The following is a 17,084-nucleotide window of genomic DNA, read 5'->3' on the forward strand; positions in this document are numbered from 1 at the left end:
AATAACATAAAAGCTGATTAAAAAGAACAAAATACTACATTTAAACTGTTTTACATTGATCATTGAACAGGAAAATGTTCTACTCAGAACATGAAATTATGCTGAGGCCTGAACAACAAAAAATGAGGCAGAAAAAGATGCTAACTCACAAAAAGTCAAAAGTCAACTTAGCATTCTTTGTGCATTTGAGTAAAATGACAGGCACTTGGGCAACTACTTTGCCCAAATCACCCTTTAGCGTGGACCCTGATTTGACTTTGTAATTTCTTTGGGTGTATATATCATATATGAAAAGGCATAATACTTACATGGCTTATTTATAAATTATTTCCTCAAGTACAATTTGAAGATCCTAAAACAAAAACTTTTTTGATGAAAGGATATAACAGCTCTTTAAAGAAAAGATCGCCCAAAGTTTTGTTTACTGAAAAAGCTAAAACAAAACATGTACTTTAAACAAACCTGTATACACCTTCTACAACGATAAGGATCTTTTTCCATGGTCGGTGTGTTCGAGGTTGACCAACTACTACAGCATCTCGCAATTTTGCCTCTAAATCTTTCATATCTGTAACGGAGATGAAAAACATGTTTTTTTTAAACAGCTGTCTGAATCTTCTTTCAATGGAAAACAGGAAAACCCAGATATCTAATTATACAAAAAAAACATACTTAAAATATCTTTTCTTATTGGTTCATGTAACATGTGCAAAAACAAAGTCAAATTTGAAGGTAATAATGAACTACTGGCTTAATAGAATTTTCAGTAATCCATGAAAAGACTATTTGGGTTTTCTAAACTGTCAAGTGTTGAAACAACCCCTGACATTCATGAGCAATAACAAGATGTTCAAGATGTAAAGCTCAGAACCATTTTTATATTGGACATCATGAGAAGTCTTATGGTAAAAAACCATGTAGATTTGATCCAGAAGTAGCAGTAAAAAGATTATGAAGATGGCCATCATGGTGGCCATAATGGAGGTAAGATTGGCATCATTTTCATTTAGGACCAACAAGATAGCATAACACATCTTTTGGAGAAAACTCCATGCCAATCTTGTTGTACAGATGGAGTAGTGATAACATTTTCAAGATGGATGTCATAGCAGCCAACTGGTGAAAACCCATGTTGATATGACACTGTTCAGGAGAAGTAGTAATAACAACATTTTCAAGATAACAGACATATCAGACTGGCAAAAATTTTATTCAGGACCAACTATACATCACAAGTCTTTAAGAGAAAACCCTATGATGATATGACCATCTATTCTGATGTTGTTGTTCTAGGGTTTAACGCCATTTTTCAGTACAAGATAGGCTATACATGGCGGCCAGTATAAATGGTGGAGGAAGAACCCTGGAAAACCCAGGGAAGAACCACCGACCCATGAGAAACTACTGGCAGGCTTTCCCACATACCCACACTATCCGAGCCTTGGACTCGAACCCACACAGACAGAGGTGAGATGGCAGTGATCCAGAATGGTGGGCATCTATTCTGAACTAACAATTACAAAAATTGTAAGATGTCCACTGTGGTGGCCTTGTTGGATGTCTGAGCAACACCATTTTCATTAAGACGAACTAGACCAGGAGTCTCAAACTCAATCCACCCTGAGGGCCACATGAAGGCATTTTTGATGGCCCAAGGGTCATACCACCTTTGTTATCTCTCATGAAACCTTGTAATGCCAATCATCTTGCAGGCCACAGGATATGGCTTGGCTGGCCATGCATTTGAGACCTCTGAACTAGACCTTGGTATGAATGTGTCTTAAGTTTTATGGCAATCCTAGTAATAAGTAGTAAGGGTCCTCTTCCTCCAATAAGTATGTCCTGGGATACATCATACCATAAGGTGAAGATACCAGCATCTCATCAGCAAGTATTGCTAAAGATCTTCCACACTGGAAGGCTATGAAAAAATGTTGGGGACATTCTGGACTGCTGGTACACTAATATGATGGTCTGGTATGACTGGCTGCGTAGGCCGGCATCAGTATGGCCAGCTGAATTGGCTGGTTAGGCTGCTGCACTTGTGCGCATTGAACTAGCATTACGGGTCAGTTGTATGGCTGAAAGGATGGCTGGCTGGTGGGTCGAGGCAGCGAAGTCAGCAAAAGACATCATCACTGATTTTTGAACTTAACCCGTATATTATCTATTTTTTTTCTGAATTGTTGGATGGTTCTGTTGACAGTTGAGACTGTAAATATATTACCATGGTCTGCTTGTTGGCAAGATGGCTGGACTTGTTAGTCAACGAGTGGTAAATAATTCCCAATAAGAATTATGGTGGCCGGATCAGTCACCAAAATCAGAAAACACTCATATGCCTGGCTTCATCACCTATATTATGTCCAGGTGGGGAGATGGACTTGTACCCAGTGGGTTGCCTAGATTTGTATGATGAAACTTCATCGTATTTGCTTATTGACAGTCTTGTTGACAATGCTTCATGAATCATATTTATCACTGTCTGCAATATCTCGTCTGTATGAGGCAATTTAAGAGATGGAGGAGGAAGCATTCCCAAATTCCATTCTAAACTATATATTAGGAGGGAGGATGTAAACATAAAATGTTTTGATCACTAGATTTTGATCCAGCAAATTTTTCCATGCTCTGTAGCTATTTTTAAAGAACATTGGACCATACATCTTCTGTCCACCAAGAGCGCAACAAGCAGGTTTTGGACAATGACCATTTAGTGCTCAAATTTGTCTTCCACCACCTTAAAATGCCTGCATATTTTTCCATTAAACAGCCATGTTGTTGTAGACTATGAGCATTTAGTGCAGGCAAGGCAGGATTCATGACTGTCTTTCACTGCCTTAAAATGCCTGCATATTTTTACATTGAATAGCCATGTTGTTGTAGACTATCTGAAAATATAAAGAACAAGTACCAGGTGTAAATACAATGTGAGATAATGGCTATCGAATATCAAAATAGAAATATATATTTTGCAGCACATCCTAAATCAACAATAGTCTGCAAATGGAAAAAGAAAAAGATTCACACACTGAATCTAGCAAGGACTGAACGAAATGGTAATGAAATATATACTGACAATAGTATGAACATTTTATAAATATATCATATTAGTGACATTATGTGCAAATAGCCAAACCTATCAACAAAAACAGATATACTGTGAACCCAAAAGCGACTGTTGATGCTAACAGAAGAAAAATAGAAATCTGTGGATTCTCAGAGGCCTGTCGACAGTTTGCAGCAAAAGTTAAAACTGACAAAATTCAGTATACAAAGCATCACCGAGCGTAATGAGGGGAGATAATCTGTAAGAGTTTCTTCCCTTTGTCTATATATAAAGTACAGTTAGGCAAGTTGATGGGAGGGCTAGATTCAGGATGTAGCAGAACTAATTCCTAATGGTTCTGTGATTGGGTAATGTATTTGAAAGAGAAATGAATATACATAAACTTCTGGAAGATAAACTTTTCCAAATAAATGTACAGCAGAAATGACATGATAATACTTTACAATGTCACTCTTAAGTCTCTTTGGTGAAATCAATTCTCACTGTGCAGCTAGAAATGATTTTTCATTACATTATGCCACCAATATGTTCCCTATGTCAAATCAACTCTTACTGTGTGGCTAGAAATTATGAAATTATTACATTGTGTCATCAATACATAATTTCTGTCAAATCAACTCTTCATGTGCAGCTAGAAATGAAGTGATTGTTACATTATTATATCAATGAAGTCATTTTTGACCCACACATACAGACCCTGAAATGAGTCATTTGACCAAACTACATTTCATTTGTGCTTCATTTTGCATTCCATTCATATCTGCTTTCCAGCTATCATACAATTTTTTTTTAAAGTCTGCATTCAGATTTTACATTTCTATTTTCTGTTTCATTTCATTTTCAGTCATCAGGAATAAATTTACTAATGTCATGATTTGTGTTTTCTATAGTATTAAACTGAAAACAAACAAACATTCCTTTCATGTATTGTCTTATTAAAAGTGAGCTTTAATATAATAGATAAAGGTGTAAATATTCAAAAGACAACAATGAATTTATGATATATAAAAATGTAACCATAACTGCAATAAAAAGAAGCTGTGTCAGCATGTTATTTTCATCAAACAAACATTGTTACCATTTCAACTGATGCTTTTACAGCTAATGTTGAAGATGTTACCATTTCAACTGATGCTTTTAAAACAATTTCACAGTACTGATGTTGTTGTTGTTGTAGGGTTTAATGCCATTTTTCAGCACATGATAGGCTATACATGGCGGCCAGTATCAATGGTGGAGGAAGAACCCAGGGAAAACCCCCGGGGAGAACCACCGACCCACGAGAAGCTACTGGCAAGCTTTCTCACATACCCACATTGGCTGAATCAGAGACTCAAACCCACGCAGACAGCGCACAGTACTGAAAAACTGTCTGTCAGTGCAAAGAATAAAGATTCTGGCCCCTGATTATAGTGGAAATTTAGCAGCAGCCTAAAATTCAGGTAAGTATATTTTCATTTCATTTGCATTCTCCATTTCCTTCATTTATATTCATGCTGCATTTCATTTGTCTTCATTCTGCATTTCATTTACCTTTGTTTTTTTATTTCACTGGAAAAATTACCCCGTAAGCTCTGGGAGAGACTGAATGTAAAATTACAACTTTAACCTCTTATTAAATAATGACAACAAAAAAAACGCTTGCACTGTTTTACAAATTACAATAACAGTCCTGTGAAAGAAAATGATAAAGTTAATTCTCATCAACCTACTGTATGTAAGTTCAGTCCTACGATGTAAGGCATCCACCCTGATATTCATTTTGATTGAGTCAATGTCTTGCTTCCAAAATAAATGGCATTGATTAGCAGAATGAAAGCTGAACTATAGACCAAATTGGCTGAAATGTGATGGCATCAGAGGAATGCCAAGTCAGTTGCAGTTGGAGTATGTTTGAATGAAATGAAGAAGAAAAAACCCATTTCTAATGTTCATGAAAGCAATTAAATAGCTTTGTTTTTTTAAAGAAACTTTTCCTCCTTTAAATGACTTCAGCATTCCTCAGCTACCATCACATTTCTACCAAATAACTTGAAAACATGTCGATGTGATGGTGTCAGAAACAGATTACATCAGAAAAAAGACATCATTATAAGTCTAGTCCAACTAATGCAGTTATACTTTAATCTGAAGAAAAGTTCCAATTTGGGCTGATGTGTGTGTGAGATATTTATGAAAATTTTACCCCTAGTTAATGTCATACGACCGGTGAACAAGCTACACATTACCGTCTTTTGAGGAAGTAAGATGTTGACCCAAAGAACATAAATTTTAGTGTGGACATTTTACAAAGAAGGACCATAAATCAGCTTTGCAGGCTTTTCATCATAGAAAACAAGGTGATCTGAATAGTTGTGTTATAGTGAATATATTCACTCACCATTCATTTCAAGTATCTGATAAAAACAGTCTTCAGCTTGTACAAATCTGATTCATTTTAAATACTCATTCAGCTATTATTTTATAGACAATCAGTGACAGGGTACTTTTTCCCTGATATTTTTAATGTAAAGGATAGATATTCAAAAAAAAAAGAAAGTACATGAACACCAATCTATAATGTTACTGATTTTATTTTTAGATTTTCAACTTTGTATATATATCATTTTGATTAATGCAAAATTTATTGTTTAAAGGTTCTGATTTACCTATTAACACTGTGTTTATTAGCTTTTATTAACAAAATGTAGCTATTACTTACCATTGTGCTTAAAGGTTTTGATCATGGCTCCTGATAGTCGACTTCCCAGGACAAGGGATGCATGGTTCAGTTCATCACTCAGTATAAGAGAGCCCTAAAGAAAGAAAATATCTCCAATAACCAATGTTCACAATAGGATTGTAGAACTTGGAGTCCCAGACTTCCAACTTAAAAAATGTTGGAAGGCCAGCCCATAAACTACTCCAAATCAAACTTGTTAAGAGCCAAGATAAATATTCCAAACAACACTGTATTGTAATTAAGATGTCATATTCTTACAAAGGAGCAAGGAATAAATAATTATAAATTATCCAAGTTATTAAAGACAAAAGACGTGACATATAAGTAAAAAATATTATTTATCATGGTGTATAACACTGTGATAAAATCAAGCTTGATGAAATATTAATATCATGTAAGAAGACTACAGATCAGAAATACACCAAGATATTACAAAAGAAAATAATTAATGTAAAAAGCTGCACTTAATAAAAATCATAATTGTTTAATTTCATCATCAAGGTGTGCTAAAAGGCATCAAGAGTAACAATACCATGTAATAACATTACAGCTCAGAAATGCTACAAAAGTCAATGAATTAATGTGAAAAGCTTCACTTAACCTTAATCATAATTATTTAATTTCATGATCATAATGGTGTGAAAACAAAAGGCATGAATGTGATATCATATAATAACAAAACAGATCAGAAAAGCACATGTACATGTAAATGCACTTCAATGTTCCAAAGTAATAGCTGTCCAGCATGTATAACTTTACTAGGTCACGGAAATGTGTCATTCTGTGAAGAATAAAACCATTTCTAACTCTCTTGTACAATATTTTCCTTTTTAATTGTCCGACAGTTCAGGCTATTTGGCTGCCTTAGAACTAACACCCAAAAATGAATAAATTGGTGGACAGGCATCAAGGGACAGAGACTTCATGAACATTCAACTTTCACTTTCATATATAGTTGTGAAATGTGATGCTTACCCAATTAACTGTACATTAAATTAATGAAACCTTTTGATTACATGGAGCAATGAAGTTCATCATTAGCAGCAAATGGGTTCAAACTGATGAGCAGTACTTCAGTGTATATCAGTAATGGAAGTCTGTACATTATTGTAGATCTGCCAACCAAATTTCCTAATTACCTAATAAATAACCCATTTAGAACCATAGGAAATAATTTTAAAAAAGCTAATCACCTCATAACAACATAAACGCACCTGCACACAAGAAAGGCACTGTAACTGTCTCAATAGTTAATGTGCTGCTATTTGCACATCTAAGGGATTCACTTCTGACTTTGACTTGTATACTTTGATGCGACTGAAAGGTGATGAACAGTGTGAATAATCCCTTAGGCTATAGACGATAGGTGTCAATTATGGTTAATCTTTTCAACTACAGACCTTATTTGGTCTCACTTGACCATGTGAAAATCCTCACTGCCAGTGATTTGATACAAATAAGGTCGGGTACTGGATTAAAATTTTATGCATCTGCCAGACTCCGCACTGCAGTTTTAATGCGTCCCAAGCGAAAAAATAGTGTACATATATGCGAATTCCTGTGTCCCCGAGAACCCTGGCAACAATCTCTGAGTAACTGTGGAAAAAGAAAAGAAGAAAAGGAAAACAACTTTGCTATGTCCAATTAATTACTGAACTAACTTGATGATAAAAGCATCTAATCCAACTCTGATCAAAATCTGATTAGAAATATGGCTTCCAGAGTGGTACCAAGCTCAGTCAATCAGATGCAAGATCACCTCATTATTATGTACTGATCTCGCTCATATGAGATCTTGATGATATAAACCTACATTCCAAGTCTGATTAAAATCAGATCAAAAACATGGCCTCCAGAGTGCCAAGAAGCAGATGTTGATGGAAAATGGACACATGACCATACCACAAGTTCATTAAAAAATACGGCCAGTAAGCAAAAAACTACTTAGCCAAAAGGTATTTTCCAATTTGGTCAAAGCATGAAATCTGCAATCACAAAAGTCACTGATGAAGTCTCCCCACTCCCCCAGTGTCATGATACATTGATATAAGGAACTGCTAATTTGTAGTAAACCACAATTCACTGTGTGAAGTGTGGGATAAATATTTTATACAACACATCTAACCTTTCTACAAACAATGTTGAAACTACATATTTTAACACAAGTGGCTCCTTTCACCAGAGGCACTGTTATTGATGAAGGTCATTTTTCAGTAATAACAGGACAAACTGCTAATGAGATCTTGTAGTGCATTACCTTCTCATAAAACCAGGCAAAGTAACATTAACTTTTGTGTACATAAATTGGAAGAAAAGAACCAGAATAGAAATTAGAGAGGTCCCTCACTATAAGGCACATCAGTATTGTATGGTCCCTCACAATAAGAAATGTCAGTATAGCACAGATGTTCACTATAAGGAAACTCAGTAAAGCATTGCATCTCAAAATAAGGTACCGGAGTATATCATGGCTCCTCACCCTAAGAAAATTCAGTATAGCATGACTCCTCACAAAAAGGCACCATAGTCAGCACAACCATTCACTTTAAGACACTTCCGTATAGCATGGTCCCTCATAATAAGAAAACTCAGTATAGCGCAGCCCCTCATCATAAGGATATTCAGTACAGCATGGCCACACACAATAAGGAACCTAATCAGCACAATCCCTCACCATAAGGAACCTCAGTAAAATATGGACCATCACTATAGGCAATTCAGTATAGCATGGCCCCTCAAAATAACAAACCTCAGTACAGCATTGTCCCTCACTATAAGGATATTCAATATGGCATGGCCACACACAATAAGGAACCCAACTATAGCATGATCCCTCAATATTAGGAGCCTCTGTATGCATGGACCCTCACTATAGGAAATTCAATGTAGCATGGCCCCTCACAACAACAAACCTCAGTACAGCATGGTGCCTCACAATAAGGAAATTCAGTATAGCATGACCCACTCAATAAGGAACCTAATTATAGATTGATCCCTCACTATAAGGAACTTTAGTATAGCATGGTCCCTCACTATAAGGAACCTCAGTCTAGCATGGTCCTTCATATGATAGGAGTAGGAAAATAAAGCCTGATTCTGAGATGTATAAAGTAGATCCTATTTTGGGGATGTGTGTACCTTTAATATTGAACTTGTTTCGGTATAAAATGATATCACTTTTAATGCTGCACACTAATGTGGCTCCCCCTAACAGCTTTTACTGAAATAATAATAGAGTGCTGGGAAATCGTGAACATGCAGGGAATACTTCACTAAAAGACTGGTTGCTACCTTGCCCACCAAACATGGCATGTTCATAGAGTTTGTGGCAAAACCCATAGGCACAGTAATGGCTGATTCAACTCCTAGAAACTCAGCTACAAGGTCATCCAGCTCTTTGTGTATTTCCTGATATCCTATAAGAGAAGACAAATATTAGATTCAGAACCATAATAAGATTGTGTATAACAAGCATCAATGGAAACCTTGTTCTGCCACCACATAGTGCATCAGCTGACTGGTGTCCATACTGTTTCACAGACCTTGATCTGCCACCACATAATGCAGTGGTTCCCAACCATTTTTTGGCTGTGACTTTAATAAACAGTTTTACTGAGCTTCATGACCCAATTTCCAAATTTGATAAGTTCAGGCATGATTTTGGTCTCCCATAAAAAAAGGCTGAAATTTTTTTTGGGGAGGGGTTTGGGGGTCTACCCCCAATGGGGTCTCGAGGGGCAGTGCCCCTGGCCAAAAACACATTTTACACACATAAAAAACTGTTCCTGGTGCAACTTATGATCATAAAATAAATCAAAATAATCATTTGAAAAACTAATAAACTTACCAAAATGGTTCAACTTGACTTCAATAATTTCACAGTATTTATTGTCATAAGAATTTGTTCTCCAATATTATTGATGCTGAAGTTATTTCATGTGCATGTCAGCGTTCACTTCGTAATTAAGTCACAACCATTTGTCAAATTTTGCAGCAAATATATTACACTCCTCTCTTTTCATAACAAATCTGTAAAATAAAGACCCAAGTACATCAAATATATACAAATAATCCCATACATTCACTTGTCTTTTTCTCCAATGGACACAACCTGTTGATATGCCAGTCGAGCTCTTTTTGTGGCTTTGGCAAAGATTTCTTTATGCCTTGCTTTTGTCACCACTGACTTTTTGGCTCAATGTGCAATCATTTCTTTTCCTTCTCAATGAAAGCCTTTTTCCTTTCAAGCTGGTGCTTGCATTGGCATTATGCAGTGCACATGTTCTGACATAGGGTTACATCTGTTCTCTCATGCAAAAATTCTTTCTTCTTATAGTAATTAATTGCACTTCATCCAGATGCTTTGGAGCTTCAATTTTTCTGTATGCAGCTTCTTTTATAGGTGCTGTTCCAAACTCTTCCAACTGTGATTACCACAATTCAGATCTTTCTTGCAGAGGTCACAGTGTTTTATCTACCCATGCATTATGCGTCAAATACACAGACTTTTCCAATCTGACATACAAAAATCATAGCTTATATGTAAATTGATGCACCCCAATATTATGTTTTGCTGATTAACACAAAATTAAGGTTTGGTCTAACTACATTAATGGCTAAATTACAACTCTCCCAAACAGGGAAAACATGTGCACATTAGTTTCTTATGCTAATGTTATCATAATACATAGGGTTTCAACTGACTGTGGAGCCTGGAGCTGACCTTAGGTGACCTGTAACTGTTGCATCACTTGTAGCAACAGGATGTTATAATTGTATATCACCATACCCAAGAAAGAGGCAGAAAATAAATGTGTTTTTTCCATTTCCTCAATTGTATGCCTTGCATTGTTCAAACATACTGTCAGCGTTCGACTGAAACTGGCGTCCAAGGCACACAAAAAAGAAAGATCCAAAACAAAATTGTATTTTGTACCGCGTTTATGACCAACCGATGATAATAGTATTGTTATTGAACCAGTGGAACCTTCTTCATCCAAAGATGAGGTAATGGTTACTTGTAAGATAAAAACGTATTTTGTGCAGCAGTGGTTGAAAACAAAGCTGGCTACATTTTTAAAAAATAGTTTAGTCGGGTGAAGAATGTGACAATGAAGACACATGTATGTTTTGCCAAATATTTACAGCAGCTAAAAAAAATTACATGACCAAATGTGCAAAAAACAATAACTTTCAGAACAGTACACTGGAAAGGCATGCTGGGTTGCTAGAACACAAACTGCTGATTGAAGGTCCAAAACACCAGGCAGATCTGAATGCAGGTTTACAAAAACATTCATCCAAACAATACAGCAGTGAAAGTGCTACTTAAGTGTGTATATTGACTGAGTGTGGAAGACATCCCATTTCTAAAATACAAATCTCTTCTTAATTTAATACACGACTTAGCGGCTGAAGAAATGTATGCCATTGGCATTTTGAAGAATTGTGCCAATCAGTATGACTCGGCTACTACCTATTCAGAGTTACTGGAGAGCCTATCAAACATTGTTGAGGATAGTCTCATACGTCACCTGCAATATTCATTTGTAACAGCAATGGCAGATGAAAGCACTGACACAGTCAGCAATAAACGCTTGTCATATATGCTCAGATTATTTCTGACAACATGAAACCATCAACAAGATTTTTAACAAATAGAGAATGCTCAGATGCTTCTGGCAAGGGAACTGCCTTATTGGCTTTAGTCACATTATATAACTAATATTTTCATTGTGTATTTAAACAATTATATTTTAAAATCAACTGAAAATGGATCATTAGCTCGTATAAGACTCATATATTTAGATTCTGACTCACCGTTTTTTGCCTTTATAAGTCAAATGACTTGCGTGAAACCATTTGTAGATAAAACAAAGGTCACAAAATGACAGTCCTTTTGCATTGTTTTCTTATAAACTGATCAACTAAATTTCTATCAACTTTTCACTCCAGCCATTCCCATATGTTTCTAAAATCTTTATCTTAACTTTTTGTGTCATGGTGTCTCTCAAAAACTCAGGATGCCATGTTTTGCAAGCATGCTTCTTCTTTCCATTGTCATCAGTTTCCATTACACAAAGATTCATTGGATGAATTTAAACCTTTTACCAATCAGAATACTCTTTAGGAGAGTTGTGTGCTAACTAATATATGGAATGAATAATTTACCAGGGTCGCTGCAGAATGGGACCGGACAGACAGTTTTTTAAAAACCGGATCAGAGATGATATTTTTAAAAAATGGACTGTATCAAGAAAATTCTAATTCAAGTCGGGAGAAAATCCTATTTCGCTTAAAAATGGAGAAAAATCATGTCTGTAAGTTTTGCCACCCTTAAAAAACTCCTGTCCACCCTCTGCAATTCTCCAGAATGCCCTCGTGACCTGGGACTTGGCAACCACTGACATGCATCAGCAGACTGGTATCTATAACGTTCACTCAAGTATTTTGTTGCAAGCTGCTCTGCTCCTTTATTACCTATGGCTGGCTGTTCTGAGATTTCCTTGTTTCTCACTAGCATACATAAACAAAATTACATCATGAACAACATAATGTAACATTCTCCTACATATCATGAAATGTGCCAGTTTATTGATCAATAATTGTCTGATTTTGGAAAAGAAACTTTGATTGGTTCATTCAAACAGCATAACCAGTCATGTTGGGTCACAATGGTGTAATGACCATGGATAGAGTCACAATGATTTGGGTATTTTTTTTCAGTCTTTTACTTTTATCAATTTAGTTTTTATAAATATGATACATATCAAATGAATATGAATTATGTTTTACTTACAAAGCACAGCAATTATAGTTATCTCCAATTTCTATTGACTGGCAAACTATCAGCAATCCTGGCAACCAATCTTTACATACGTAACCAATTTCTGAGGTACAGGTTCATTCAGTAAAAGAGTCTTTGACAAGTTTGTTGTAAAGTTTTCATTGTGTACTATTTAGTTTATCTGCTACACATATTATATTCTTATGCTACTACTATTTGTAATTTATGTAAAGAAGCAACATGTAATATTCTTGTATCATGATGTCTGCTATTTTTGATTTTCATATTTGCAATTATTTTTCTCCATTGATAGTAAGATACGGATTAGTAATTTGCATGTTTGAGTGATAATATTGTAGCAATATGGTTGTATAGGTGTATGAAATTCATGCTTTGATGTGACAATAGAATAATAGATTTATTCCAAAATTAGATTTTAACAGTTGTCTCCCAATACCTGACAGCCCTCCACCCTAACCCAGTTGTCTCCCACCATACCTGACACACACCCCACCCTAATCCAGTTTACTACATTAGAGTTACAGAAAACTACTTGTACACAATAACTATAGTTCTTATTTGTTAAATTATTTATTTATGTTACAATTCATTAAATATTGTTAAATTTTTCTCGAGTTTATGTTAATGATATAAACCCTCTTGCATCCCCCGACCACAAAACTTTCAATCTTTTTAACAGAACACTCTTTTCTGATCTACAAGGACATGTAGGACACTTAAGGAATGAAACAGTTCTTACAATGGCAAGAGAGATATAATAGTGTTCACAGTAACTGGTTTAGCAGGTTTATGAATAGTCACAAGAAATTAGGAAATCTCAGCACGGGCAGCCAGAGGTGAAAAATCAGCATAGTGGATTGTCTCCCATGGCCTGTAACATTAATTCTACTCATGAACACAAACAAACAGACCCACTGGTTTGTCAATGTGTGTGCATGTGTGAGCTGTTGCCAGACATTCACTTCCTCAGAAACAGTTATAGTCAATGCCACATAGTATCCAACCCACTCTCACAGTCATATTACCTTGGAAAATTAACTCCAATATAAACATTTCCACACTTCCACACTTGGTCTTGATTTCAAATTTTAAATCATTATACAGCTATATAATAAACCAATGTGCACAACATTTTACAATCCTTTTCTTCATTTTTAAAAAAATGGGGTATAGTTCTTTTTGTGGATGTTCTTGAGGTATTCTTTTATTTTTCACCCAAAATTCCCTTTTGGTCTCACCTAAATACTTGTCATACATGTAGCTGATGAGTAAATAAAGCACATTGTGCTTGGTACAATGATCTTTTGATTTTGTATTATTGCTTTAAAAGTGATTTAAAACTTGTATTGAAATTTAATAGTTTATTTACATAAGGGTTCACCCATGAAACTTTGAGTTTTTCTGCCCTTTTATAAAGACCATTTCAAACTCATCTGCTCTGATGAATGTGGGTAAATGTCAGTCTGGATAGTTATTTCAAGGTTACACATTATATCTTGTTTCAATGAGGGCTCAAAATCTGGGCAAAGTTTTAAACCTTGGGTGCAAATTGATCAGAAGTGCTGATGTACTGCCATAAAGGCTCTAGACAGAAGTGCCGATGTACTCCCATAAAGGCGCCAGACAGAAGTGCTGATGTACTCCCATAGAGGCTCCAGAAGAAGTGCTGATGGACTGCCATAAAGGCTCCAGACAGAAGTGCTGATGGACTCCTATAAAGGCTCCAGACAGAAGTGCTGATGTACTCCCACAAAGGCTCTAGACAGAAGTGCTGATGTACTCCCATAAAGGCTCCAGACAGATGTGCTCCCATAATGGCTCTAGACAGACGTGCTGATGTACTCCCTTAAAGGCTCCAGACAGAAGTGCTGATGTACTCCCAAAAAGGCTCTAGACAGAAGTGCTGATGGACTTCCATAAAGGCTCTAGACAGAAATGCTGATGTACTCCCATAAAGGTTCTAGACAGAATTGCTGATGTACTCCCATAAAGGCTCTAGACAGAAGTGCTGATGTAATCCCTTAAAGGCTCCAGACAGAAGTGCTGATGTACTCCCATAAAGGCTCCAGACAAAAGTGCTGATGTACTCCCAAAAAGGCTCTAGACAGAAGTGCTGATGGACTCCCATAAAGGCTCTAGACAGAAGTGCTGATGTACTCCCATAAAGGCTCTAGACAGAAGTGCTGATGTACTCCCATAAAGGTTCTAGACAGAATTGCTGATGTACTCCCATAGTGAATTAGTATGCTCTGGGTACATATGGAATCTATTAGATTGGTATCCCGCAGAAGGTTGCCTTCACTTCTGATTAAATTAAAACTAGAAGATACACTTCAAAGAATAAAAATGTATTCCCTCCCATCTGCTGCCATGGTGTAGTCAGTATTAGAATATAAATTTTTATTATTCACAAAAATAATTAGTAGTTTCATAGTGAAATAATAATGGACAACAAAGCTGGTCAGGGACCAGGGGTAACCGTACCACCCCTGCAGATGGGAGGGAACGCCTCCACACTCGTTCAGGTAGAACCTTCTATAAGATGGGGACAGTTTGCTGATAGAGATTGCATTGTATTGCTTACAGAAACCCAAAGGCAATTTCTCATCTTTGATTTATGATTACGACAAATACCCATATACTAGTTTCAGTTACAACTATTTCATAAAATCTGAAACAGAGTTTCTTAGCATAAACTCCATAAAATCTGAAACAGAGTTTCTTAGCACAAACTCCAAATTTCCAATTTGGTCATTTTATTGTCAATCAAAACATCAGTCCTGCTGGACATGTCCAGGATATATGACGAATTCTGGATGGAGCACATAAATACGACAAATTCTGGATGGAGCTCATACATATGACGAATTCTGGTTGAAGCACATACATATGACAAATTCTGGATGGAGCACATACATATGACAAATTCTGGAGCTCATACATATGACAAATTCTGGTTGAAGCACATACATATGACAAATTCTGGATGGAGCACATACATATGACAAATTCTGGAGCTCATACATATGACAAATTCTGGATGGAGCTCATACATATGACAAATTCTGCATGAAACACATACATATGACAAATTCTGGATGGAACACATACATATGACAAATTCTGGATGGAGCACATATATATGACAAATTCTGGAGCTCATACATATGACAAATTCTGGAGCTCATACATATGACAAATTCTGGAACTCATACATATGACGAATTCTGGATGGAGCTCATACATATGACAAATTCTGGATGGAGCTCATACATATGACATATTCTGGATGGAGCTCATACATATGACAAATTCTGGATGGAGCTCATACATATGACATATTCTGGATGGAGCTCATACATATGACATATTCTGGATGGAGCTCATACATATGACAAATTCTGGAACTCATACATATGACAAATTCTGGATGGATCTCATACATATGATGATTTCTGGATGGAGCTCATACATGACAAATTCTGGATGGAGCACATGCATATGACAAATTCTGGATGGAGCTCATACATATGACATATTCTGGATGGAGCTCATACATATGACAAATTCTGGATGGAGCTCATACATATGACAAATTCTGGATGGAGCTCATACATATGACAAAATTCTGGATGGAGCTCATAAATATTACAAATTCTGGATGGAGCTCATACATATGACAAATTCTGGATGGAGCACATGCATATGCCAAAATTCTGAATGGAGCTCATACATATGACAAATTCTGGAGCTCATACATTTGACAAATTCTGGATGGAGCTCATACATATGACAAATTCTGGATGGAGCTCATACATATGACAAATTCTGGATGGAGCACATATGACAAATTCTAGATGGAGCACATATGACAAATTCTGGAGCTCATACATTTGACAAATTCTGGATGGAGCTCATACATATGACAAATTCTGGATGGAGCTCATACATATGACAAATTCTGGATGGAGCACATATGACAAATTCTAGATGGAGCACATATGACAAATTCTGGTTGAAGGTCATACATATGACAAATTCTGGATGGAACTCATACATATGACAAATTCTGGTTGGAGCACATGCATATGACAAAATTCTGGACGGAGCTCATACATATGACAAATTCTGGAGCTCATACATATGACAAATTCTGGATGGAGCTCATACATATGACAAATTCTGGATGGAGCTCATACATATGACAAATTCTGGACAGAACTCATACATATGACAAATTCTGGATGGAGCTCATACATATGACAAATTCTGGATGGAGCACATGCATATGACAAATTCTGAATGGAACACATACATATCATGAATTTTGGATGGAGCACATGCATATGACTAGCTACATATGACAAATTCTGGATGGAGCACATATGACAAATTCTGGTTGGAGCTCATACATATGACAAATTCTGGATGGAGCTCATACATATGACAAATTCTGGGCTCATACATATAACAAATTCTGGATG

General features: G+C 36.2%; 1 protein-coding gene across 1 annotated transcript in view; it reads right to left on the minus strand.

Annotated features, from left to right (window-relative positions):
- The window catches only part of LOC149805152 (serine palmitoyltransferase 2-like), an 87,659-nt gene that overhangs the window by 39,360 nt on the left and 31,215 nt on the right, over positions 1–17,084 (minus strand). Inside the window, exons 5-7 of the mRNA XM_089947891.1 lie at positions 9,084–9,208; positions 5,772–5,865; positions 463–568 (exon numbers count right to left, since the gene is read on the minus strand). Of these exons, the coding sequence (XP_089804017.1) occupies positions 463–568; positions 5,772–5,865; positions 9,084–9,208 (325 nt within the window). The remainder of the gene's footprint in view (positions 1–462; positions 569–5,771; positions 5,866–9,083; positions 9,209–17,084) is intronic.

This window comes from Sinohyriopsis cumingii, chromosome 2, assembly GCF_028554795.1.
Source record: "Sinohyriopsis cumingii isolate HCF-2022 chromosome 2, ASM2855479v2, whole genome shotgun sequence".
NCBI classification, from domain to species: domain Eukaryota; kingdom Metazoa; phylum Mollusca; class Bivalvia; order Unionida; family Unionidae; genus Sinohyriopsis; species Sinohyriopsis cumingii.